A 27,443-nucleotide genomic window follows, 5' to 3' on the forward strand; every position below is an offset into this window, starting at 1 on the left:
GTCCAAAAAGAATGCGAAAACTGAAACAACTCCAGATGTGCTTATTTGGCAGTCAGTAGCAAGACGCTCGCACACAAAGAACACCAGAGACCCCTAGAACAAGGAGAAGACCCTACAATGGAGGATCTGCCCCTCTCTGACATCTCGCTCTTATGACATGCCCAGTCTGGCCGGTGACCAGATCTTGTGTGGGGGATCCAGCGGTTGTGGCGGCTCCAGCTGTGTCCACAGTGTAGAGATTCATGTTTTCTGCCACATCACGGACAAGCCTGGACTTTGTGTATCAGAAATCCCGGAGGATCTAACCACCACACCCCCATGTGCACCTAGCAATTCTGAGCTTCCAAACATTGAGAGGGTAAGTGATCTGCCAATCATTTTATATCCAATGTGTAGATTTCTGCTTCTGAACTGTCAGCTCATAAAGCGATATGTGCGATTGTTATAGAACAGACCTGACTCCAATCATTATTCAGATCAAAACACCTGTGACGGTAAATGGTGCGGGAAAGGTGTGTTCTGTGTGCGTTTCCCACACAACTTTAAAATGCACTGTACTTGCGATTTCCATGTGAGTGCCAATTAAGTGTTAATGGATCACAAATTCAGTGCGTATGCGGGCATCATATCACATGGCACTGCCGTGTGGCGTGTTTTTTTGTGGTGCATGCTTTACTTGTCATGGGTTCTGGTGAGATTTCCAGTCATATCGCACCACACATGTGATCTGACCCTTAATCCTTGCCTGTGATACAGTGGCATCGCTTAATGCAGGGTGCAGGGGCGCCGCCCCCCCTAATTCATGTGTCCGTCCCGCACGCGATTAGAGACCACCCATCAAAAAAGGGTGGGCCCGAGCCCACCCAGTTGTGCGACAATAGCAATTAATATTCGCTATTGTCTTCTTGATTCTCCTCCCAGCCAATCAGGAAGCGGGTCACGGGCGGGTCACGGGCCTCAATAGACGTCCTCCCGTGATCGAGCTGTTCGCGTACCTCCTGCAGCGTGCGGATGGCACACTCTGTGATCGCATAGTCCTTTGGACTTGGCTGATCACAGAACAGGGTAAAGGGCCAATCACAGTGGCCCTTTACCTCGTGATCAACTGTCAACCCGCACATGCCCAGAAGCAAGTTATGCGACGGGAGGTAAAACTACCATTTATAATGGAGTAAGCACATTCATCACGCTGTAATGCCGCGTACACACGGTCGTTTTTTGTGATGAAAAAAAAAACGTCATTTAAAATGACCGTGTGTGGGGAAAACTATGTTTTATGTCTTCTGAAAAACGACAAAAAAAAATTAGAACATGCTTAAATGTTTTATGTCGTTTTTCAAAACGTCGTTTTTTGTGTCATAAAAAATGATCGCGTGTAGGCTAAAACTATGTTTAAAACAACGTTTTTAAACCCGCGCATGCTCAGAAGCAAGTTATGACGCGAGCTTGAATGGAACAGAGTGCCGCCGTACGTGCTGAACGTAACCGTGCTTTGCTAGAGCATTTTTGAAAAAACGATGGTGTGTAGGCAACGTCGTTTTTTAGAATGAAGTTTACAAGACAAAAAACGACCGTGTGTACGCGGCATTACAGACAAAAAAGCACGAATCGTCTTTTACTAACAAGTTACCAGCTAAAAGCAGCCTCAAGGCGAATAGAACTTCCCCTTTAAAGTGCCGTCGCTTTGTTCATCATTTTTCAAAAACGATGGTGTGTGGGCAACATCATTTTTAATGATGAAGTTGGAAAAATTTCATTTTTTTTCATGATAAAAAGTGATCGTGTGTACGCGGCATAATCCTGCACCAGTCCGGCACACAGGAAAGGTGTACAGTTGTAGGATGTTTAATTAAAGGGGCTGTAAAGGTTTGTTTTTTATTTTCTAAATAGCTTCCTTTAAGCTAGTGCATTGTTGGTTCACTTACCTTTTCCTTCGATTTCCCTTCTAAATGTTTTTTTCTTTGTTTTCTTTGTCTGAATTTCTCACTTTCTGTTCCTCCTCAGTAAGCTGTTCTGGCTGACTAACCACCGCTCGGATGATGGGGGCAAGTTTACTGAGGAGAAACAGGAAGTGAGAAATTCAGACAAAAAAAAGAGAAGGGAAATCGAAGGAAAAGGTAAGTGAACCAACAACGCACTAGCTTAAAGGAACCTATTTAGAAAATAAAAAACAAACCTTTACAACCCCTTTAAAGCGGGGGGTTCTCCCTAAATTTTTTTTTTCTAGCATCTCATTCAGCATAGTAGCGTGAGCTACAGTATGCCTTTATATTTATTTTTTGGCGCCGTACTCACTGTGTAATCGCGTAGTAAAGTTTCAGGGGAATGGGCGTTCCTATTCAGAGGGCTCCTGATTGACGGCCGGCTATGGCGCGTCACGCTTCACGGAAATAGCCGAAATAGGTGTTTGCTCTTCACGGCGCCTGCGCAGTCAGCTCCGATGTCTGTGCGCAGGCGCCGTATAGCACCGGGAAGAGCCGAGTCTGAAATTTTACTACGCGATTAAACAGTGAGTACGGCGCCCAAAAAAAATATAAAGGCATACTGTAGCTCGCGCTACTATGCTGAATGAGATGCTATAAAGTTGTTTTTTAGGGTGAAACACCCCTTTTAGTATTTAGGACATCATGCAGGCTGTGAAATCAAATAAGCATGTATTCATTTTTCAGTGAAGGTTCTCTTAAATGTTCTGCAAAGCTATTTGGCTGCTATTGGGGCGAAGTCATAAAAGCTGGACGGATGGAAAAGGAGATTTTGCCAACAGAAATAATACCTTTCCTTTCATGGAAATATTACACAAGATATCTGCCATGGGCAACAAATCCACTAATTCTTATTTTCTTTTTTTGATTTGCTATGAATTATCCATAGCCTTAGGACCCTTTCACACAGGGCTTTCCGTCCGGCGGACTCCACTTGCTCAGCAGGGGATCACTCCATTGATCCCCGCTATACATGCGGACGTCTCCGCTCACTGTCCCCTTGATGGGGAGATCGGATGATCCCATCTGATTCGATCTGCCAAAACGTCTGGAAATAGGGTTTCCATCCATCTGGATTCCACAGACAGGATTGGATAGCTGCTGCTAGAAATCACGGGGCCCCGTGCAGCCTACCTGGCCAGGCCCCCACCAATTTATATGTATTTTTTTTAATGTTTACAATACATTTTTTAACAGGACATGGAAGCCAACAGTGCATTGGATAGGGGGGGGGGGTGCAGTACAGTGACAGGGGGGCACATGGGGGGGGGTCAGAAGTACAGAACAGGGAAGGGGGTTGGTGCAAGGGAAGCAATTACAGGAATGATGCCCTGTGTCTGTCTCTCCCTGCAGCAAACTGACTTTCAGCAGCTGCAGAGATCCGCACAGGGCATCTTTCTGTAATTGCACCTCTGCCCGACCACACCCATTCCTCCTGCTGTTTGGGCCCCCCTGTGTGCTCGGCCCCACTACAGGAGGACTGGTGGTCGTCCTGTAGGGAGTGTCAACGCTTAAATCCGCTGCCCAATAGGAATAAATGGAGGCTCCAATTGGGCCCGCCTAAAAAAACTGACAGGCAGACCTGATCGGAAAGTCTGAGAAGAAAGGGGTCTTATAATTTGTGAATCTGTGGGGGTTTGATTTCTTGCAGGTTTGCAAAACCTTATCTTAGTAGTGAATCCTATTGAAGTTTATGGGGGTCATATATTGATATTAACGACTTCAGTCCGGGGCCATAGAAAAAAGACGGCCTCCAGGTGGCTCTATAAATCCGGGAGGCCGTCTTTTTACGACCTCGAGTCCTCCAGCCACTGGGGGGCGCGTGCATGCCGGCGGCGGCGTGCACGTGTGCCAGGCGCGTCACCGCGATGCCGATGCGCGTGCCTGGCAGCCACGATGTTTGCCAGGTACCCGCGATCGGCAGTTTTAGAGCTCCACGTCCTGTCAGGGAGAGAGGAGACTGATGCTGTGTCCCTTGTACATAGGGACACAGCATCGGTCACCTCCCCCAGTCAGTCCCCTCTCCCCCCACAGTAGGAATCACTCCCAGGATACACATTTAACCCCTTCCTCGCCCCCTAGTGTTAACTCCTTCCCTGCCAGTCACATTTATACAGTAATCAGTGCATTTTTTTTTTTTTTTTTTTTTAATCATCTTTTATTTGATTTTAAACAACAAGGAAAACAGAGATTCACGAGTACAATCCAAAGAAAAGAAAAAGGAAAAAGAAACCAAACCCGAGGGGTATTCTTCCAGTTTAACCCCCTTTGATCATATATAACAGTAATATCAATTTAATTACCCATACAAAAAAAAAAAAAACATTTCGAAAGAAAAAACCATTTCCCCATCTAATTAATCTTCATTTATAACCAGGGGGAGGAAAAACAAATTACATTTTAAATTTTCTGATCCCTGTTTCTTTCCCCTCCCTCACTCCTCAAAAGTCAGGGCTCTCACCCTGACAGTACCTTTAATATCCCGTTTCGATTCTGTCCCCTTCATGCGGGAAGCCAAAATCCCGCCATGATTGGGACATTTCCCCTGTATCTCCTTGTTTACTTTACTTAACCCCCCCCACCCGTCCCTAACCCCTCCCCAATACCCATTAAACCCCCCAAAACAAAAAAAAAACAAAAAAAAAAAAAAAAACCAAAAAAAAAAAAAAACCAAAAAAAAAAAAAAAAGCAACGCCCCTGCCTGCCTCTCCCCCCGGACCCCGCAGCAGTCATCCCACCTTCAATCTACATCCATCAAGGCTTTCCCCTCCTCCGAATATCTGAATATGTTCCATTCCGCCCACGTTTCCAAGTAGACCCTCCGCTTCTGCCTTGAGGTCCATACTAGGTCCTCCATTCTGTTCAAGTTTTCCACTCTATTAAGCCACATCTTAATAGATGGGGCCCTTGTCTGTTTCCACAGCCCTGGAATGCAAGCCCGGGCTGCGTTCAGGAGATGGCACACCACTGTTTTCCTGTAGCGCCTCACTGATATTTCCACATCCTGAAGTATGAAAAAAGACCATTCAGTTGGTAGTTGTTCCTTACAAAATCTTTGTGTAATTTCCCGGACCCTACTCCAATATCCTAGAATCTTAGGACAAGCCCAAAAAATATGCATGAGGGTTCCTCCTTCCCGCCCACACCTCCAACATCTGTCTGTCATGTCTGGAAAACATTTACTCAAAATCTCAGGGGTCCGATACCACTGAGACAAGATTTTATAATTCATCTCTTGTGTCTTTATACACATGGATGTTTCGAAAATATTCCCTATTATCTTAGTTTTTTGATCTTCTGTAAAAGGTCTTCCTAATTCCCGTTCCCACTTATTAAAGAAGGGTAACTGAGAATCCGCTGATGGAGTATTAAGTAACGCACTAATTCTTGAGAGGGAGTGCCGTAGAGTCCCCTGCCCGCTACAGTACCTCTCGAACATTGTCAGGGTTCGGCAGTACCTAACTGGTGGTTTTAAGGTGTCTAAAAAGTGGTACAGTTGTAGGGATCTCCAAAAGTCTAGTTGGTAAGGGGAGTCTGTCCTCTCCATTTCCTGCCTGGGAATCCAAACGCCCTCCCTCAGGAAATGCGATGCTTGGAACAACCCCTGTTCCATTAGCTTACTAAAGGGGCCGTTCAATGACCCTGGTACAAACTGCGGATTTCCCAAAATTGGGAAAAGGGGTGAATCCTCCGTCGATAGTATCCCCCGTACAAATAGCTTGTGTGCCACCCGCAAGGTAGGTCCTATCAGCGGATGTCTTTTCATTTCTGTTGGGAGAGCCCGGTAACACCATGCTGCCCGCTGTAGGATACTACCGCATTGGTCCTGCTCTAGCCCCGGCCATAACTTTTCTCCAGTGTGTCGGCTCCAATCAATAAGTCGACACAGTAATGTTGCTTGGTAATATCTAAAAATATCCGGGGCAGCAATTCCTCCGTCCCGTTTGGCCAGTGATATAGTATGAGCCTTAATTCTTGGGCGTTTATTTGCCCAAATAAACTTATTAATAAGAACCTGTACCTGCCTGAAGAAAGATCTGGGTATTGCTATCGGGAGGGTCTGAAAGAGGTACAGAAATTTGGGTAATATGCTCATTTTAATGATGCTGGATCTCCCCAGCCACGAGTGAAACCCCCTATGCCATCCATCCAGGAGGGCCCGTATTTTGGACAACAAGGGCAGAAAATTAAGCTTAAAAACTTGTGTTAGGTCCGCCGGTATGAGGGTTCCCAAGTATGTAAGGGCAGTGTCAGACCATTTAAATTTAAATTTTGATTTCAATATCCTTAATTCTCTCCCCGGGATCGCCACTCCCATCGCTTCCGATTTATCATAATTAATCTTGAAATTTGACCATTCGCCGTACAGACCTAATTCTTGTTCCAAATTGGGGAGGGATTCACTCGGGCTGGTCAAACTAAACATCATGTCATCAGCATAGGCTGAAATTTTATATTCTGTACCTCTCAGAGACACCCCCTTGATACCTGGGTTCAGGCGGATCCTGCTCAGTAGTGGTTCAACCGTCAGGGCAAATAAGAGTGGTGACAGGGGGCAACCCTGCCTTGTCCCATTTGATAGTTTAAAAGGTGGTGACAGTATACCATTCACTCTAACCTGTGCCGTTGGTTGTGTGTAGTTGCTTATGATCCACTGCAGCATCTTTCTCCCGAACCCCATGTGCCTTAATACTGCAAACATAAATTGCCAGTTGATCCGGTCAAATGCTTTCTCTGCATCCGTACCTAAAAAGACACATGGGGTTCGGGTGGTGCCTACCAGATGGATCAAGTTCATAGTCTTGACTGTATTGTCTCGGGCTTCCCGCAACTGCACGAATCCCACCTGGTCTTTGTGGACAAGCCCTGGTATGTTCTGCTGTATCCGCCCAGCCAAGATCTTGGCAAAGAGCTTCAGGTCTTCGTTCAACAACGAAATAGGTCTATAACTTCCACATTGGGAGGGGTCCTTTCCTTCTTTAGGAATCACCGCTATCACCGCCTTTAATGACTCGTTATGGAGGGCGCCTATATCCCCTAGGCCATTGAACAAATCTACCATAAATAAACCCAATTCAGGCATAAAAGTTCTATAATATTGAGTGGTATATCCGTCTGGTCCCGGAGCCTTCCCTCCCTTCCCCTTCTTCACTACCTGCTGCAATTCCTCTATTGTAATTGGTTTTTCCATTTCCTGGCTCGTTTCTGGTGTTAAGCTTGGGATACCTGAGGTTGCTATGTAGTTACCCATCTCCGCCTGGTCCTGAGGGTTTGTTTGCAAGTTATATAGGGAGCTGTAGAAATCCCCAAACCTCCCTGCTATCTCTCTGGGCAGCACAATTTTCTCCCCCTCTATACCCTGAATCATCGGGATGTAGGTTTTGGTCTGTTGTTCTTTTAATGCACTGGCCAATTGTTTCCCACTTTTGTTACCAAATTCATAGTTCTGCCTTTTGCCGTTTTGAATTGCCCATTTGGCCTTCTGTAAAAGTAATTCTGTAAGTTGTCTACGTGCCGCCCTTAGTTCGCGTTCCAGCACAGGGTTAGGATTATGCTTATGTTTTATCTCCAGCTTTGCAATTTCTGTCATAAGAGTTGTTACCCTCAGCTCCCTCTCTCTTTTTATCCTTGCCCCGTGTTTCATTAGAACCCCCCTTATTACCGCCTTGTGGGCCTCCCACACTACCCCCATATTACAATTTGGGGTCATGTTAGCCTCAAAATACCACCTCAATTCCTTCCGCACGTCCTCTAGTACAACCTCCTCCTGCAATAGACTTTCGTTCAATCTCCAAGACCCCGTCCCTCCTGACCACGAGTCTCCCAATGTATATTTTAGGACAATTGGTGCATGATCTGTCCACGTGATCTCGCCGATTACAACCTCTTTTACAGAGTGTAACTGATTATGTGGGATAAAATAATAATCTATGCGCGAATAACTCTTGTGCGGAATAGAATAAAAAGAATAGTCTCGTTCCCCTGGGTGCGTCAGTCTCCATACATCTGTCAACCGAGTCTGTTGCAGCATCTGCTGGACTCTCCTCCGGGTCCCCCCCATAACGGAAGATCCACCCGAAGATGTATCCAGCTTTGGATCGAGTGGCATATTCAGATCTCCACCCATTATCAACTGTCCTTCCTGGAAGTCTGCCAGTTTATCTAGAAACTTCCTCAGGAAACGGTCTTGGTATGTATTAGGGGAATAAAAGGTGGCCAGAGTTATTACCTTGCCACCTACATTCCCTTTCAGGGCCAAGTATTGGCCCCCCGGGTCTACCAAGGATTCTGTCAATGACCATGGAGTATTGTTAGATATTAAAATAGACACTCCTCCTCTTCTAGCCTCTGGATTTGTCGCATGGTATACCAACGGGAAGGGTCTACCTGAAAGAAAGGTGGGCCCGCCCGTCCTAAAGTGGGTCTCTTGTACCAGAGCAATATTGCATCCCCTTTTCTTCAAATCCTGTATTAAGATCCTCCTCTTTTCAGGTATGTTTAGACCCTTGGCGTTGATTGATATCACTACCAATGGATCCATGTCTGAAGCCAGGTCAGTGCCCACCAGGGGTACCTCAAGATTCTGTGTATTCCAGCAACCAGGACACCAGGATGAGTCACGCCGTGAGGGTCACGGGGGAGACACACAGGCAGAGAAAAAAAAAAAAAAAAAAAAAAAAAACCCCAAAAAAAACCCCCAAAAAAAAAAAAAAAAAAAAAAGAGTAAAAAAAAGAAAAAAGAAAAAAAAAAAAAAAAAAACCCCCGACCCACCTCCCTAATCTAAGCTGGTATCACCTAGCCGTGGGCAGGAGATCTTATACCCACCCCCCCCAGGGATACCACCAAGCCAAAGCTTTGGACACTCTTAACCCCCTAAACCCTGTGAGTGTTGGCCTAACAGGGGAAGATTGTTTGCGCACGCCTCAGTGAGGGAGCTCCCCGTCCCCACCCCGCTCCATACATCCACCCCTTCCAGTCTGAGAGAAAACAACAGAAAAAGAGAGAGAAAAAAATAAAAAATAGATAAAAAGAGGGGAAAAAAGAGAATTTTTCCCCTTCCCCCCTATCACCTCCCCTCTCCCTCAATCCCCCCCAAAAAAAAAGGGAGGGAGGGGGGTGAAAGGGGGAAGCCTCCCCAGACCCATAGAAACTCCAGGTAGAACTACCACATCTAGTACTAATAACAGTCACTAACTTTGCCCTGTAATGTCCTGTTAAAAAAAAAAAAAAAAAAAAAAAAAAAAGAAAGAAGGGCACATACTGTGCCTCCCAGTGCCCTCCCTCCCCGGGTGCTCCCTTCCCCTAGGTTTCTCCAAATTACTACTTCACAACTTATATTCAACCTTTAACCTTGGCCCATACTTGGGCCTTACATAACCATTATTCTCCCTACATTCGAATGGGAGTATTAATAGTTGATACTGATTGTAATTACACAATATCCAACCCCTTAATAACCCCCCAATAGTTTAATCCTGGCATCCGTGAGATCCCCCCCTAATAGATCCGAGTCATTTACATTTACCAATCCATCAGGATAGGCTCAGGAAGAGTTCAGGATGGGTTCATACTAAGTCTACAGTTCCAATCTTACCCCCCACCTCCCTCCCCATCTTTCTCTAATAGACTACCATCCCTAACCCCTTAAAAAGCCCCCCCCCGCCCCCCCCCCCCTAGTGTCCCTGTGCTCTTCATGTGCTTTCCTTTACAACCTAGGTCCCAGGTAAACTGAATTAAACAGTGTCCAAACAGAAACAGGAATATTATTTGTATACCCCCAAAGTGGGAGTGAGGGCAGAGGAGAGCATACAAACTCAGACCCCCCCCTCCCCCATCCTATGTGTTGTAATAAGTGATTCCCCCCCCCCATAATGAGAAACATGGGCAGCATGCACTCCTCTCTACCAACTTACTACCTCAGTGTCTAAAAAAAAATAAAAATAGATATAGCAAACAACGAAAAGAAAAAGTAAATAAATAAAACAAGCAAATAGACCCCCCACCCCCCCACCCCACCCCTACTACTTACTCCGAGCCTATATCACTATTTAGGTTACTAATTTCTTAGTATAGGTCGGGGATCCCCAGGATGCCAGGAAAACAAGATCGAGAGAAAAAAAAAAGGGGGGTCTGCCACTCTACCAGGATTGACACAAAAAAAAAAAAAAAGGAGAATTATGCATATAAAAGGAGAACAGTTCACTTCTGCTTTCCTGCTTTCCTGACTTCACATCATATGTTTAGGCCTTATTATATATCATTTTTATCATGATACATCCCCGTGCACCCGGTAGTACACCCTCCCCCCGTCTCCCCAACCCACCCTCCCTCCTTGAGACCCTCCCTCCCTGTGACCCCCAAAAAAAAAAAAAAAAGGGGGAAAAAAAGAGAAAAACCCCCAAACAGAACAAACCCACTACTATATCTTATACCCCCCTCCCACCTTACCCCACTTACCCCAAACCCCAAAGATTACCAATGTGTTACCCTTACCTTCCCAAAAACCCTAGTTCAGGACTTGAGCATAACCACCAAAAAAAAAAAAAAAAAAAAACACATTTGACATGACTATATATCAATTGTCTAAATGACTATCCAAACAGGGCAAGTATATACTTTCCTCAAATTATATCATCTATATACTTTCCTCTATCTTAAATCAATAATAAACCTGGCATTTCATTTTCATACCCTCCCTCCCCCGCTCTCTCGCTCAAAAAAAAAAAAGAAAAAAAAAGAAAAATCAAGGAAAAAAAAGGCCCAGGAGAGCGGGGGGAGGGGAGGACACCCAAAAAAAAAGAAAAAAAGGAAAAAACAAAAAGTTGGTCCAGTTCTACCCCAATTTCCCCCTCCCTCCTCCTCTCAAGATTCAAAGTCACTTAACATCTACTGTTCTGGGGTTCAGTTGTAGCCAGTCGGGGACCGCAAATGGTTCCATCTCCAGGAATGTGTAAAGACCTGGGAGGTCTACCCTTGAGCGAAGCCAAAAAGATACCTGTCCTTTTTTAATAAGCACTGACATCGGGAACCTCCATCTATACGACCCTCCCCAGGCCTTCACCCTGTCTAAGACGGGACGGAGCAGCGCTCGTCTATGAAGGGTGGCATTGGATAAGTCAGGTAAAATCTTCACAGTAGTTCCCTGGAAGTCAATTGGACCGGCCTCCCATGCCCTCCGAAGGATTGCCTCCCTATGTGGAAAATAATGTAGTCTACAAATTACATCCCGCGGGCGTCTACTGTCCTTTGATTTAGGGCCGAGGGCCCTATGCACTCTGTCCATCTCATAATTTACTAAGGTAGAATCGTTCATCAAGTTCTGCAAAATCCCCTTAATAATTTCTTGTAGGTCCTCCTGGTCTGCCGGTTCTGGAACACCCCGAACCCGTATGTTGTTGCGTCGATTCCTATCCTGGAGCTCTTCCAATTGCAGTTGGAGAGAGATCGACACATCCCTGTGCATATCTCTCTCACTCTCTAGCAGCCCCACCCGTGTCTCCAGGGCCTTCAGCCCGGTCTCTCCCACCGATGTACGGGCCTCTAGCTCTTTTATTTCACCCCGGACTTGTTCAAAGTCCCTAGTATGTGCCTCTTCCACTTTAATAATCAAGTCAGTAATATCGGCCCTGGTAGGGAGTGCTTGAATCAAGGTCTTCAAAACATCAATCTCACTCTTCAGCCCCCCACCCTCCCGGGGGGGGAGGGGTGCCGAGGCCCCCGGTGAGACCGCCGAAGAACGAGGACTCAGTGGCGGAGCCTGTAGAACCTCCATATCTGATCTAATGGACATTTGATACTGAGGTACAGTCCTGTTGAGGGCACCAGTTATCAGCCCCTTACCGTCCAGTACCCCGCTCTTACCTTCGGGGAGGCGACCCCCCCCCTGAATTGCCGGGAAGTACCGTTGGATCTCTTGCTGCTCTGCGGGTCTGGATGTATGAGCTGTTATCTGTGGATGTGCTGCCAAAGCCGCGTTGCGTGATGTCCGACTCTCACGTGGCCTGCCCGGGCGCATCCCTTGTATTCTCCGCCGCTACTGTCCAATCCCGTAGCAGGGATTCCCAAGATCCAAGTACCCCCCCTTCTCAGAACCACAGCAGTTATTGTCAAAGGCTGGCCAAGAGAGTCATAAAAATCTAGTACCGATAGTACTGAGTGTATTAAATGTTCCAGCTGACAGGTATATACTCAGTCCCCACACCTGCTCTCCTCTCTCCCCAACTCTCCACATAAACGCCGAGAGCTTCAGGAGCTGTCAGCACTATTTGTGCCTGACAGATAGTCTAAATTTCCAGGCAGGCGGGGACCCAGGACAAGCGGGTGTCAGCGGGTAGGCAGCAGCAAATAAACACACTATACTTCAGACCTCTTCACCTCGCTGCTATACCCCAACTCCGTCCCGCTCCACTGACCTGTCAGCTGTTTCACTGCAGTTGCTGCGGTCACACTCCGCTCTCTCTCCCGGCAATCCACGTGTGTAGCGTGAGCGGGGGGACTGCTCTGCTTCAGCGGCCGCTGCTGACAGTGTGCTGCCCAGTTTACACGATCGGTGATTCACATCCCTCACGCCGTGCTCACGCTATGCTAAGCAATCATCCACCCGATCCGGTAGCTGGTATGCGATCCCCTTAGCGCCGGCAATTTTAGTCCTGGAGCTGCGGAGGACGGGAGCTCACCATCTTACTCCCTCACTCCTCCATGCGCAAAAAAAAAAACGTAATCAGTGCATTTTTATAGCACTGTTCGCTATATAAATGTGAATGGTCCCAAAAATGTGTCAAAAGTGTCCGATGTGTCCGCCGCAATATCGCAGTCCTGACAAAATTTGCAGATCGCCGTATTACTAGTAAAAAAAAAAAAATTAAAAAAAAAAATCTGAATTCTATCCCCTATTTTGTAGACGCTATAACTTTTACGCAGTCCAATCACTATAAACTTATTGCGATTTTTTTTTTATTTTTTTTTTTACCAAAAATATGTAGAATACATATCAGCCTAAACTGAGAAAAAAAAATGTTTTTTTTTTTTTTAAAAAAAATTGAATATTTATTATAGCAAAAAGTAAAAAATATTGTGATTTTTTTTCAAAATTGTCGCTCTTTTTTTGTTTATAGCGCAAAAAATAAAAACCGCGGAGGTGATCAAATACCACTAAAAGAAAGCTCTATTTGTGGGAAAAAAAGAACATCAATTATGTTTGGGAGGCATGTCGCACGACCGCGCAATTTTAATTTAAAGCGACGCAGTGCTGAAAGCTGAAATTCCACCTGGGCAGGAAGGGGGTATATGTGCCCAGTAAGCAAGTGGTTAAATTCTGCCCATTTTCAAGGCTAATAGGCAAGATTTTGTAAAAAAAAAAAAAAGGCATAGGAAACTAGGCACTGCCCTGGGAAGAATGTGCCAATGCAAAAAAAACACAGTGGAGACAGGGTCTTGTTTATGCAGCTTTGCAGACGACATAGAAAATGCAAAAAATCTTTCAGGCTTGAGGAATGTCTTAAAGCTCTATGTTGTATTTTGTATTTATTATATATTTTTTTATAGGTATTTATATTTTTATTCCGTATGTTGGCTATTGATCAGTGCTAATTTTGGCAGCAAATTTCGATTTAGGCTCCATGTACACGGGTGACGGGACTGCTCCTAAATGTTTAAACTTGACAGATAGTAACCCACATTTAAAACGTCAGTTTTGCCGCGTTTAGCTGCGTTTTGCCGTATTTGTGTTTAGAAGCGTTTAAAATATATATATATATATATATATATATATATATATATATATATATATATATATATATATTTTAAATGGCCAAAAACACCTATAAACGAAACACTGCTAAATACAGGTTACTGTGTTTAGCCGCGTTTAGTTGCGTTTGTTGTCTGAAACGTGGAAATCTTCTGCGTCTGAACCAATTTTTTTGGCTTTCAAAGAAACGCCTAAAAATGTCAAAAAACGAGACAGTGTACATGGTCACATTGGATAACATTGAATGAGTTCAGGGAAGGTTGAAAAAAGCATCCACCTACCTGCCTCTGAACGTACGTTTAGCAGCGTCCTGTGTACATGGGGTCTTAGTTTTATGCTGCGTACACACAACCGTTTTTCGGGATGTAAAAAATGAAATTTTTAATGGTCTAGAAAAATAGTAGTTTTTTTCAACCCAAACGTTAAACCGGCCTTGCCTACATACGATCGTGAACAAAAAAATGCTCTAGCAAAGCGTGGTGGCGTACAACATGTACAACGGCACTATAAAGGGGAAGTTTCATGCGGATGGCACCACCCTTGGGGCTGCTTTAGCTGATTTCGTGTTAGTAAAAAACGATTCGCGCGTTTCAGTTTGTTACAGCGTGATAAATGTGCTTACTCCATTACGAACGCTAGTTTTACCAGAACGAGCGCTCCCGTCTCATACCTTGCTTCTAAACATGCACGTTTTTTTCACGTCGTTAAAGCCCACACACGACCATTTTTTTAAACGTTAAAAACTACAACGTTAAGGCATAAGGCATTTAGATCTGGAGATCGGCACAGTGAGGTAGGCAATGGGCACAGTGAGGTAGGCAATGGGCCTAGGGAGGTATGCAATGAGCACAGTGAGGTATGCAATGGGCACAGTGAGGTATGCAATGAGCACAGTGAGGTATGCAATGAGCACAGTGAGGTGTGTCGGAAGGGGGTCGTCTTATAAGGCTAGTATATCCCAAAACCAAATTTTTAGCTGGAAAATTAGGGGGTCGTCTTATACGCCCAGTCGCCTTATACGCCGGCAAAAACAGTAGATCCCACAATCCCACAGTCTGCAATTCAGTCGCCCATTGTCGGATTATGTAGAGTCATTCAACCCACCCCCTGTGAGCCCATGGCATCAACATGCTCCCTTGGGGTAGGTCATAAACTTGTCCTGGGCTCTTAGGAGAATGCAGTAGGGAAGGACACCACATCATTGCCATACTCTGTAGCATTCAGGACCTGTCCAGGGGGAGGAAGAAGACCCAAAAGTCATGGGAACCATACCAAAGAAAACAAAAAAAACAAAAACGTATGTTTTTGACATATGAAATACATTAATAAATCAATTAATAAATAGATAAATTAAAGTGTGCTAATATGGGGAAAGAGGGGGGATGGGAAATGGAATAGAGGAAACCTGGAGTGACTTTACCGCCTATCCATGTCGTGCGATTAGATTGGTAAAAAATTGTAATAGAATGGGCTGTTGGGGGCCAACTGTACCCACCATAAACAAGAGCCTTATGACTCCTCTTAGCATCCATGCACCGCATTCCGAATACAGTTCTCTTGCTGAATTTAGTCACAAATGTCTAGAGGGGGACAGAATAAAGTAATACAAGGACAACATTGACACAGGTCATAAATGTGGAGGTTTGTTGCCATTTTATTAACCCATTTGCTTTGGGATGTGCCCTCTAAGTGCCATTATGGTAAATATAGCCCTGCCTGGCTCCACACAAAGGCCGTCCTTTAGCTAGATTCAGGTAGGCAGGCGTATCGTTGCGGCGGCGTAGTGTATCGTGTTTACACTACGCCGCCGTAAGTTAGCGAGGCAAGTACATGATTCACAAAGTACTTGCCTGCTAAGTTACGGCGGCGTAGCGTAAATCGGGCGGGCGTAATGGCGCCTAATGCAAATTTAGCTGAGGGGGCGTGTTTTATGGTAATGGGGGGTGACCTTACGTGATTGACGTATTTTACGAATGGCGCATGCTCCATCCGTGTACATATCCCAGTGTGCATTGCGGCAAAGTACGCCGCACGGTCCTATTGGTTTCGACGTGGACGTAAATTACGTAAATCCCTATTCACGGACGAATTACGCAAACAACGTAAAATTTTCGAATTTCGACGCGGGAACGACGCCCATACTTAACGTTACTATTCCAGCTATTTGATGGAATAACTTTAGGCCTGATAATGCGTTACGTAAACGGCGTATCTTTACTGCGTTGGGCAAGCGTACGTTCGTGAATCGGCGTATCTACTAATTTACATATTCTAGGCCGACCGCAATGGAAGCGCTACTTAGCGGTCAGCCTAAAAATTACACTTTAGGATACGACGGTGTAAGACACTTACGCCGCTCGTATCTGAGCCTAATTTAAGCGTATCTGGTTTCCAGAATACGCTTAAATTTGCGTCGGCGTAGATTCCGAGTTAGGTCGGCGTATCTACTGATACGCCGGCCTAACTCTCTGTGAATCACCCCCTTGTGCTCATTTATAGAAAATAACTTTAATCCTGTTGATCTGTGAGTCATGTTGATTGTGAAAGCAGATCTGGTAGACAGATGAAAATAAAGAGCCAAGTAAACACTTATTGATGTATTGATGCTGGAAAGATCAGGGCAATGAGCTCATTGTACATAATTAGTTAAATAGACATTAGTCTTTTTAGCTACATAGAATAACAACATATAAAATATAAGTATTGGAAAAAATATATATATATTCCTACATGGAAGCACTCATTTTAAAAATAGTTCTCATATATCCTAAATATTCCTCGATATATTCTTCTCTGCAGTGTGTAGTTTTAGTAGTCCTAAATACTTACCTCACTCGATCCAGTGCTGTGCCCATCTGTAGCGGCTCTCTCCTCTCTCCCTACATTTACAGGAAAGATGGGCAGCAGCTCCCTATGGTGGCACAAGGAGAAGAGAAGGAGCCCAAAGTGTCGGTGGGGAATCCCATAAGGGTCCGGGGCTGCTCTGTGTAATACCTGCACGGAGCAGGTAAGTATAACATGTGTAGCCAGGTACTAAGGGCCAGATTCACAGCAGAGATACGACGGATCCCCGTGGGGAATCCAGCCTGGCATGTGATCCCCCCCGCTGTCTTCTGGGAAACACTGTTCCCAGGAGAGAACGGGGACTAAGGATGAGCTCCAGCGTGTTCGCATAGTACACTTGCAGAGCCCCGCCAGGAAGTCTGCACGGCGATGCGCTAATCACAGCCAGGGAGACATTTCCCGATCTCTGCAGCCGAGCATCGGGAAATGTCTCCCTGGCTGTGATTAGCACAGCGCCGTGCACACTTCCTGGCGGGCTCTGCACATGTACTATGCGAACACGCTGGAGCTCATCCTTCGCGGGGACCAGTGACAGTGCGCCGCGATCCTCGCACATGCGCTGTAGGGAATCGGGCAGTGAAGCCGCAAGGCTTCACTTCCTGATCCCCTCACCAAGGATGGCGGCGGAAGCAGCCGAGGACCGAGCGATTGCTCAGCCTTGGCTGCTGACATCGCGGGTGCGCTGGACAGGTATGTGTCCATTTTTTAAAAGTCAGCAGCTGCCGTATTGTATTTGTAGCTGCTGGCTTTTAAAAAAAAATTTGGCCGAACCTCCGCTTTAACCCGAAATTTCAGTTGACATGAACAGACGTAAGCTGGGGCACTCAGTAAGGCTGCATGCCTGGCAAAGAATCCACTAAGATGGTTTCATCTAATTGATAGGGGCAGAAATTGTACATATTTAGAAATAATGCATCCCAGAGTCATAAGCTGTAAGGAACCACATGTCCCGGAACTTCTTTGCATAACTAAGTCTGCTCCTCATCAGTCACCGGAACACTTCCCTCCCTGGTGGGGATGTCTCCCTTCTCACAGATGTGTCCCACCGAAATTATCATTAATTCTCTGTACATCACGGAGCAAAGCGTGCCCACTGTCTGTTCTATCTGTCTGCTAGGAGGGGACCCAACATTCCATTTTAGCATAGAGGATGAGTTTCAGAAATTACAGGGACATGCTCAATGCTTCATAGAACAATGATGAGGTTCTGGCACTAGAAATATTGGCCCGGATTCACGTAGATCCGCGCTTTTTTACAGTCGCCGCCGCCGCTGTAAGTCAGAGAGGCAAGTGCTGTATTCACAAAGCACTTGCCTCCTAAGTTACAGCGGCGTAGCGTAAATGGGGCCGACGTAAGCGCGCCTAATTCAAATGAGGATGAGGGGGCGTGTTTTATGTAAATTATTGGTGACCCGACGTGATTGACGTTTTTTACGAACGGTGCATGCGCCGTCCGTGTACATATCCCAGTGTGCATTGCTCCAAAGTACGCCGCAAGGACGTACAGTATTGGTTTCGACGTGAATGTAAATTACGTCCAGCCCCATTAACGGACGACTTACGCAAACGACGTAAAATTTTCAAATTTCGCGGGAACAATGGCCATACTCAACATTGGCTACGCCACCTAGGGGGCAGCTTTATCTTTACGCGGCGTATCTCTTACGGAAACGGCGTATCTTTACTGCGACGGACAAGCGTACGTTGTGAATCCGCGTATCTAGTCATTTACATATTCTACGCCGAAATCAACGGAAGCGCCACCTATCGGCCAGCGGAAAAATTGCACCCTAAGATACGACGGCGCAGGCCGTCGTATCTTAGCTAGGTTTAAGTGTATCTCAGTTTGAGCATACACTTAAACTTCCGACGGGCTTAGATTTCGAGTTACGTCGGCATATCTACTGATACGCCGGCGTAACTCTTTGTGAATCCGGCCCATTGCTTCTTAAATACAATAAGCCATAGACTTTAAATGGCCGTTTTACATCGGCGTTTGGTGTTTTATTTTTTAAGGCGGTGACAGCAAACAAGCGCCCATCCCCCCTCTCCAGCCGCTTGCTGTCTGGCACTTACCCCATCTAGGTGGCAGGTGACGGGCATCGGGCATCAGCAGCGGGCCACAGCATTGCACAGAGGCTCCTGTGTTCTTTCCTCCATCACGGCAGTCGTGCGTCTCCTCCTAGGCATCCAATAGGATTTCCTGCCCTTTCAGACAATGGGGTGATGGGTCGCAAAACCCGCTTCCTGATTCGTTGTGAGGGGGATTAGTTACAATAGCCAATATTCATTTGAGAATGCGAACAAAGCCCACCCTATTTTAAAGCCTATTAGAGCCTTTAGCTCTAATCCGGTTCTTCAAATAAAACACCCCCCATTGGAATCCATGCATCCGGTGTCTTGAAAGGGGTTGGATGCATGGACGGGGGGGTGGCGCCCATGCACCCTTAAAGGACGGGTCGCCCCTGCCGTTTTATGCATTGGAATGATCTAGCTATGGAATTATTTTTAGGTCGTGTTCAACCTCAAGAACATTTCCAATATACGCCCCTTCTTAAAAACATAGTGCCCGCCGCGCGCACATTTACGCCTACACAATGGCATGGGCAGGCAAATGGGCATACCTGTACGTCCCTTTAAATTTGACGCCCAGCGGGCGGGCGTGCGCGCGCCTCGTAAGTGCGCTTGCAGGTCCGGGAACGCGATTGCAGTCGGCAAAGGCAGAACAGGGGGATGCCTTTGTAAACAAGGCATTCCCCTGTTCTGCCTAGTGACATGTCACTGATCTACTGTTCCCTGTGATTGGGAACGGTCATCAGTGATGTGTCACTTGTAGCTCCTCCCCCTAACAGTTAGAATCACTCCCTAGGACACACGTAACCCCTTCAGCGCCACCTAGTGGTTAACCCCTTCACTGCCAGTGTCATTTTCACAGTAATCAATGTATTTTTATAGCACTGATCATTGTAAAAATGTGTCAAAAGGGTCCGATGTGTCCGGCATAAAGTCGCAGTCATGATAAAAATCACAGATCGCCGCCATTACTAGTAAAAAAAAAAAATAATAAAAATGCCATTAAACTATCCCCAATATTGTAGCCGCTATAACTTTTGCGCAAACCAATCAATATACGCTTGTTGTGATTTTCTTTACCAAAAATATATAGAAGAATACATATCGGCCTAATCTGAGAAAAAAATTGCTTTTTTAAAAGAAAATTGGGGATATTTATTATAGCAAAAATGACAAAATATTGCTTTTTTCTCAAAATTGTCTCTATTTTTGTTTATAGCGCAAAAAAAATTAACCGCAGAGGTGATCAAATGCCACCAAAAGAAAGCTCTATTTGTGAAAAAAAAGGACGTCAATTTTGTTTGGGAGCCACGTCGCACGACCGCGCAATTGTCAGTTAAAGCGACGCAGTGCCGAATCGCAAAAAGTGCTCTGGTCCAAGTGGTTAACCAATGACACCACAAAGCTTCTACAGTAATTCACTGCCCAACTATCTTCCCCTATGTCCCCAAGGCTGAAACCCCCCACCCCCAGATAAAAAATAAATCCATGGCCCTACATGCATTTCTAATCAAAACAGATAAAAAATATCAAACTTACCTGAAATTAACATTCCAGTGGGTTTAATATGATATGATTCTGTGTTTCCAGCAGTGAAGAACGCTCTGTACCCATCCCACGACCTGCCCTCGGGACAAGAAAATCAGACAGATGCGGTTTTTATTAGTAAAATATGGGCTGCAATAAAACAACAGGAAATAGAAGATCCACACAAAGCCAGGTCATCTGGGGATTTCTCCCTAAAAGTAAGCATAGCCATGACTGTACGGCTGTACTGGTAACAACAGGCGCAGGAACTCTCAGATACGAGCACCCTTCAGATCAACAGTGCAGCAAAGGCTTGGCCTAATGATCCCCAGGTCAATTCATAATAATGTTAGAACAGTATTAAGGCCTCTTGCACATGATACTCCTGATTGAGCATCTACTTTTTCAGACGTCATTTCAGGCGTTTGTTTTTGTGCGTATTTTGACGTATAAGCGTTTGCACTTATATTCTTTAACCACTTAAGACCCGGACCTTTATGCAGGTAAAGGACCTGGCCGTTTTTTGCGATTCGGCACTGCGTTGCTTTAACTGACAATTGCGATGCGGCTCCCAAACAAAATTGGCGTCCTTTTTTCCCCACAAATAGAGCTTTCTTTTGGTGGTATTTGATCACCTCGGCGGTTTTTATTTTTTGCGCTATAAACAAAAATAGAGCGACAATTTTGAAAAAAATGCAATATTTTTTACTTTTTGCTATAATAAATATCCCCCAAAAACATATATAAATTTTTTTTTTTCCTCAGTTTAGGCCGATACGTATTCTTGTACCTATTTTTGGTAAAAAAAATCGCAATAAGCGTTTATCGATTGGTTTTCGCAAAATTTATAGCGTTTACAAAATAGGGGATAGTTTTATTGCATTTTTATTATTTTTTTTTTACTACTAATGGCGGCGATCAGCGATTTTTTTCGTGACTGCGACATTATGGCGGACACTTCGGACAATTTTGACACATTTTTGGGACCATTGTCATTTTCACAGCAAAAAATGCATTTAAATTGCATTCTTTATTGTGAAAATGACAGTTGCAGTTTGGGAGTTAACCACAGGGGGCGCTGTAGGTTTTAGTGTACACTTAGTGTGTGTTTACAACTGTAGGGGGGTGTGGCTGTAGGAATGACGTCATCGATCGAGTCTCCCCTATAAAGGGGATCACTCGATCGATGCAGCGCCATAGTGAAGCACGGGGAAGCCGTGTTTACATACGGCTCTCCCCGTTCTTCAGCTCCGGGGAGCGATCGCGACGGAGCGGCTATAAACAAATAGCCGCGCCGTTGTCCCGGATCGCTCCTCGAGGGAACGCGACCGCCGCGTGTAGCGGGGGGGGGGTCCCGATCGGACCCCCGACCCACGTCTAGGCAGGGACGTACAGGTACGCCAATGTGCCTGTAGGTGCCATTCTGCCGATGTATATGTACATGCGGCGGTCGGGAAGTGGTTAATAATATTTAAAAAAAAAGAAAAAATCCGGGTCTTACTTCCTCTTTAAAAGAGATGTATGGGGTTTCCAAAAAAAAAAAAATGTATACTTACCTAGGTCGCTGCCTCTGCTCTAAGAACTGAGCAATCGAACACTGCTGATCACTCAGTTCTCCCCTCTGCTCTGAGCATAGAGCGGTGACTATTACTATTACTCTCTGCTCTGCCTCTCCAGCACCCACTGGAGCATTGGGCTGTGGAGGGGTGGGAGCAGCTGGCTCAGTCTCCCAGCGGCTCGCTGAAAGGTTGGGCCAGCTGCCTGTCCAGGCATCTGGGTGGATCCCAACTATAAAGTCAAGATCCTTCCCCAGCCTGAATTGGCTGAGTGAGGTTGGCTAAAAATGGCTCACTGGAGTGCAGAACGAACTGCACTTCTGTGATCCATAGAAGTATAGCCAAAAATGCTTTGGCCATACTTCTCCTTTAACTTTGGGCTCACAGGTAATTAATTTAATGAGACTGGTTGTCATTCAACCCAGAGGAGAACTGGTAAGGAACCAGAGAACAGTTAGGTAGATTCACGTAGGGGCGCCTAACTTTAGGGCGGCTAGCCTAGCCTTTGTAGGCTACACCGCCGTAAATTAGCTAGGCTAGTAGTGATTCTCAAACCACTTACCTGCTAATTTTCGGCAGCGTAGCCTAAAACGAGCGGGCGTAAGGGCGCCTAATTCAAATGACTTGGAGGGGGGCCTGTTGTATGGAAATGAGGCTTGACCTCACGTTTGTTGACGCTTTTTGACACTGCGCATGCGCCGGGCAACTACATTTCCCAGTGCGCATTGTGGCTAAGTAGGCCGTACGGGCCTATTGATTTCGACGTGTACGTAAACGACGTAAATCCCGATTCGCGGACGACTTGCGCAAACAACGTAAAAAATTCGAACCTCGCGGCGGGAACGGCGGCCATACTTAACATTGTTATTCCACCTCATAGGTGGAATAACTTTAGGCGGCCTATCTCTTACAGAAACGACGTAATGCGACGGTGTAGGCCTGGCGTACATTCGTGAATCGGCGTATCCCCTCATTTACATAATCTACGCCGGCCGCAATGGAAGCGCCATCTAGCGGACAACAGAAACATTGCAAGCTAAGATAGAACGGCGCAAGCCGGCCTATCTTAGCTTTGTTTAAGTGTATCTCTGTTTGAGAATACACTTAAACAAACGCCGGCGTAGATTCAGAGTTAGGTCGGCTTATCTACTGATAAGCCGGCCTAACTCTTTGTGAATCTACCTAAGTGAATTTGCTGAGGACAGTGCAGGCGTAAAGCATAGTATTGTCCTAAAAGCAGATTTTTTTTGTTTTGTTTTATTTTACATTGTGCTGAGCAATGGATTTAAAAAAAAAAAAAACTCTCACTGGAGCTGAGCTTTAACTTTATGAGTTTTCAGATCTTGATAAAATGTAGAATAGCATAAAACCAAAACATTTCCTCTAATTGAAACCACATGACCGCTCTTCATCAAAAGTAAGATTAGTGAGAATAGCCACGTCTCCTCCATATCACTGGAACAGGTCCATTGGGCAGTTGGTACACGAGTCTGAAATGTTCATCACCATTCTTCCATGTAATGCGGGAATCCCTCTTCTGGAATGGTTCGTGGCTGGCAAGCTCTACGTTTTCTCAGACGCTCGTAAAGTTCACAGTTTGGTTTTAAATCCCAGACCTAAAAAATGAATGCAAACGAACTCCTAAAAATGAAGACTTGACACAAGGGGGTATGTTTATCTTGATGGATGATACATAAAATCTAGAGGTCTTCCTAAAAGCTAATGACATTAAGCCCCGAAATGAATGATTACACATGGGGAAATATCGCGCTCTGTGCCAAGCTCTGCGCTTTTGGTTTTGTGGTCTCAGTATTTTAACAAACTCTGCTTTTTTATACGCTTCCAGGAGTTTGACAAAGACATTTCCCAGATGTTTTAGCCAAGACTGAAAATCAGCTTTCCAGGGCTGACTCATTGTAAAAAAAACACCCTTTGGGTGCCTGGGAGCCACCAAAAGGTTTTGCATATAAAATGTCTAACTTCTCATACTGTAATCATGAGACCTTTAGGGAATTGGTAAAGGGAACATGAAAGTTTATCACTGACCATTATCCAGCTTCTAACATATTTAAAACAAAAATGTACAAGAGACAACATTATCAATAGTTCATGTGACAATATGTAAGCATTAAAGGCAGGAAAGGACTGGCCATTGGGACTACAGGGAATTTCCCGGTGAGCCGATGGCTCAGTGGGCTGGCTTCAGTGACAGTGGACTGCCGCCCCCCTGTCTCTCCCTCCCCGCAGCGCTCACCTGGGGGGAACAAAGAAGCAGGGGAGGACCAGAGGAGCAGGGGGGACGACAGAGGAGCATGGGGGAGGGGACAGACAGCTGACTCAACAGCTATGGCCTGGGAGTTTCTCACTTCTTCCTAATCTTGTCCCATTTGCCCTGGGTGAAATAATGTCTAGCTTCCCCACTGGTACTGCCTATAAGAGTACCAGTACCAGTCGTTCTACTCTAATAAAGTAGTGGCTAGTGAAGGGGGAGGGGGGGCTTGGGTGGCCAGGGGGTGTGGGAGTTGTCCAGCCGCCGTGAGAGAGACCTGTCCAAGTGGGCCAGTCTGGATGAAGTCCAGGGCCAAATTTTTGTCCCAGTCCAGCCCTGATTAAAGGTGGAGCTTTTAGAGCCTATATTACTGGACCTCTTGGTTTTTCACGGATGTAGAATGATTCTTCCTAGCAGCCAAGGAATTTACACCTTATGCCACAAACACAAGCTCGGGATTTCCAAGGGCAAAAGGTCCGTTTCAAATCCTGAGTGGAAAACCGAGAACCTGCTCTCTACTTTTTTTCCCCATACACACATCGGGAAAACTCAGATGAGAGCTTTTCCTCGGGAATCCCGACTGTGTGTATGCTCCATCGGTCTTTTTCCCCCCCACAGGAAAACTGCCAAAAACGTCAGTTTTCCGCCAGGAAAAAGTCAGCCGGGAATCCAGACGGGAAAAAAGAGAGCTGATTCTCTTCCCGGACAAAAGCTCTCCTCGTAGTTTTCACGTTGGAAAACCTGGTCGTGTGTATGGGGCATTAGTATGTTCATAACATGGCCACTATACCGCTATGGTGAATACAGGCAGTAATTTTTAAGAGCAACGACCGGAGTGAGGATCATCTTTTCTTCATTACTCTACCTAGCCAGCGACTGTGGATCGAGCGCCCGGGAACCTTGCTTTCTATGTGATGTATGGGTAGCAGCACTGACTTTTTTGTTAATATCCATTGGTTAATAACAATACATACTGTATATATAATTCATGAATGTTTAACAAATATTGTTCTAATTCATGTTCTTTGTTTCAGATGGGATCATACAAACTTCTATATGATACAAGTACGTAACAATTAAAAACGTCCAGGTAAAAATGAGAGTTCGTCTTAAAGGGGATATTCTCTGCACCCTTTTTCTCTTCATCGCTCTATGTACATTATTCTACACTTTGATGAGACCAACGTCAAAAATATCCCCTGTTAAACCAAAAAAGGCAAAGATTGTATCCAAAACTGCAAAGCCGAGGAAGTTTTTGGAGACAAACGAAAGGGCGAGTAGTGCTAGGCTTCTCTCAGAAGCATACCATGTAGACGAAGATATTGAGGAGAAAAAGCCTACTGATCAGGCTGCAGTTACACCACCAGTGTTTGACTTCCATCAGTATCTCAAGAGTAAGGACCAGCGAAACTTCACCCTGCTGATCAACCAACCAAATAAATGTTCCAAACCCCCAGGAGATTCCTTCCTCCTCATTGCTGTAAAGTCGATTGTGGAAGAATTTGACCGGCGAGAGAGTGTGCGCAAGACCTGGGGTCGAGAAGGGGTGATTAATGGGGCAAGGGTTCGAAGAGTGTTCCTTCTGGGAACGCCCAGGAATAAATCTGCTGTGTCGATGTGGGAGTCGCTCATGCAACAGGAAAGCCATTACTACAAGGATATCCTACTTTGGGATTTTCTTGACACTTTTTTTAACTTGACACTGAAAGAGATTCACTTCCTTAGCTGGGCAGAACAATTCTGCGGCAACGTTAAGTTTGTATTCAAAGGAGACACTGATGTTTTTGTTAATGTAGAGAATCTGATTAGTTACTCACAGACACAAGATCCTTCCAAAGACTTGTTTGTTGGTGATATTATAAATCATGCTAAGCCTATACGATCAAAGAAGAGTAAATACTACATACCGGAGACAATGTACGGATTAGGCATGTACCCAGCATATGCGGGTGGGGGAGGATTCCTAATGTCAGGCGTGACCATGAAGAGACTATCCAAATCCTGCAGCGAGGTGGAGCTCTTCCCCATAGATGATGTCTATCTTGGCATGTGCTTACAGAGAGTCAACATCACGCCAGTGCTACATGAAGGGTTTAAAACGTTTGGAATTACCAAGCCCTCGGCGGCCCCCAACCTGCAAACATTTGATCCTTGCTTCTACCGGGACTTGATGGTGGTACATAGCCTAAAGCCTGCAGAGATCTGGCTTATGTGGAATCTGCTTCACAGTCAACAACCACCATGTTCTCAGAGACAGAGGATAAAGAAACTTTTTCATTGGAGGAAGAAGAAGGCAAAGCAAGCAATAAATGCAGTTACAAACAAAAAAAGGAGCACAGAGGTTCCAGATACAGGCTCACAGAATCAAATATTGGAAATGTTGGGACTAAAAAAACAATACGATTAAAGGACTAAGGTAACGGGGTCTGGAACACAAATTAGTTACAGGCCCTGATTACTCAAGATCTTCCTAGGTCATGGTGACAAAATGGGCAGGGTACCATTCATTAGTGGGTGGTATTCACATTACCTTGATTGAAAGTTGGAATTGGCCATGTGGTTTCCACATTTGTTCGAGGAACTGGAATGTTTGCAACCATGCAGTTGTAACAAAACCTAGAGGAAAAAAAAATGCTTGGGGCCAGATTCTGGTAGGAGCGTGTATGTTTGCGGCGGCGTAACGTATGCGATTTACGTTACGCCGCCACCACTTAGACGGGCAAGTGCTGTATTCTCAAAGCACTTACTCCGTAAGTTGCGGCGGCGTAGCATAAATCGGCCGGCGTAAGCCCGCCTAATTCAAATGTGGGACAGGGGGGCGTGTTTTATGTTAATCTTCTGTGACCCGACGTGATTGACGTCCGTGGAAATCTCCCAGTGTGCATTGCTCCTAATACGCCGCAAGGACGTATTGGTTTTGACGTGGACGTAAATTACGTCCAGCCCCATTCACGGACGAGTTACGCAAACGGCGCAAAATTTTAAAATTTTGTAGTGGGAACGACGGCCATACTTAACATTGGTATGCCGCACTTACGTCACCATATAGCAGGGGCAACTATACGCCGGGAAAAGCCTAATGTAAACGGCGGAAATTTACTGCGTCGGCCGCGCGTACGTTTGGGAATTCGCGTATCTTGCTTATTTACATATTTTGCCGCGTAAATCAGCATACACGCCCCTAGCGGTCAGCTTAAAAATGCAGTGACGTTCCGACAGCGTAAAAGACTTATGCCTGTCAGATCTAACAGATATCTATGCGTAACTGATTCTAAGAATCAGGCGCATAGATACGACCGGCCGGACGCAGAGATACGACGGCGTATCTGGAGATACGCCGTTGTATCTCCTCTAAGAATCTGGCTGTTGGTCTTCTAAACGGTTTGGCAAAATGATAAGTGGAATCGGAGCGTTTAATACAGGCACACCCACTTCCTTCTTT

At 45.5% G+C, this 27,443-nt stretch overlaps 1 protein-coding gene across 2 annotated transcripts; it reads left to right on the plus strand.

Annotated features, from left to right (window-relative positions):
* Positions 1–26,684, plus strand: B3GNT9 (UDP-GlcNAc:betaGal beta-1,3-N-acetylglucosaminyltransferase 9). Of its 2 annotated transcripts, none has more exons than XM_040329134.1 (2): positions 1–358; positions 25,036–26,684. In XM_040329134.1, the coding sequence occupies exon 2, from the start codon at positions 25,098–25,100 to the stop codon at positions 26,406–26,408; it is 1,311 nt and encodes a 436-aa protein (XP_040185068.1). In that variant the 5' UTR covers positions 1–358; positions 25,036–25,097; the 3' UTR covers positions 26,409–26,684. The 2 variants fall into 2 exon arrangements, with proteins under 2 accessions (XP_040185068.1, XP_040185069.1); XM_040329135.1 differs by lacking the exon at positions 1–358 and adding an exon at positions 2,076–2,117.
* Positions 26,685–27,443: the final 759 nt, after the last annotated feature.

This window comes from Rana temporaria, chromosome 11, assembly GCF_905171775.1.
Source record: "Rana temporaria chromosome 11, aRanTem1.1, whole genome shotgun sequence".
NCBI lineage: Eukaryota > Metazoa > Chordata > Amphibia > Anura > Ranidae > Rana > Rana temporaria.

What these genes read in the sequence shown, in the direction of transcription:
- B3GNT9 (XM_040329134.1), top strand. Translation starts at nt 25,098, where the DNA reads ATGAGAGTTCGTCTTAAAGGGGATATTCTCTGCACCCTTTTTCTCTTC.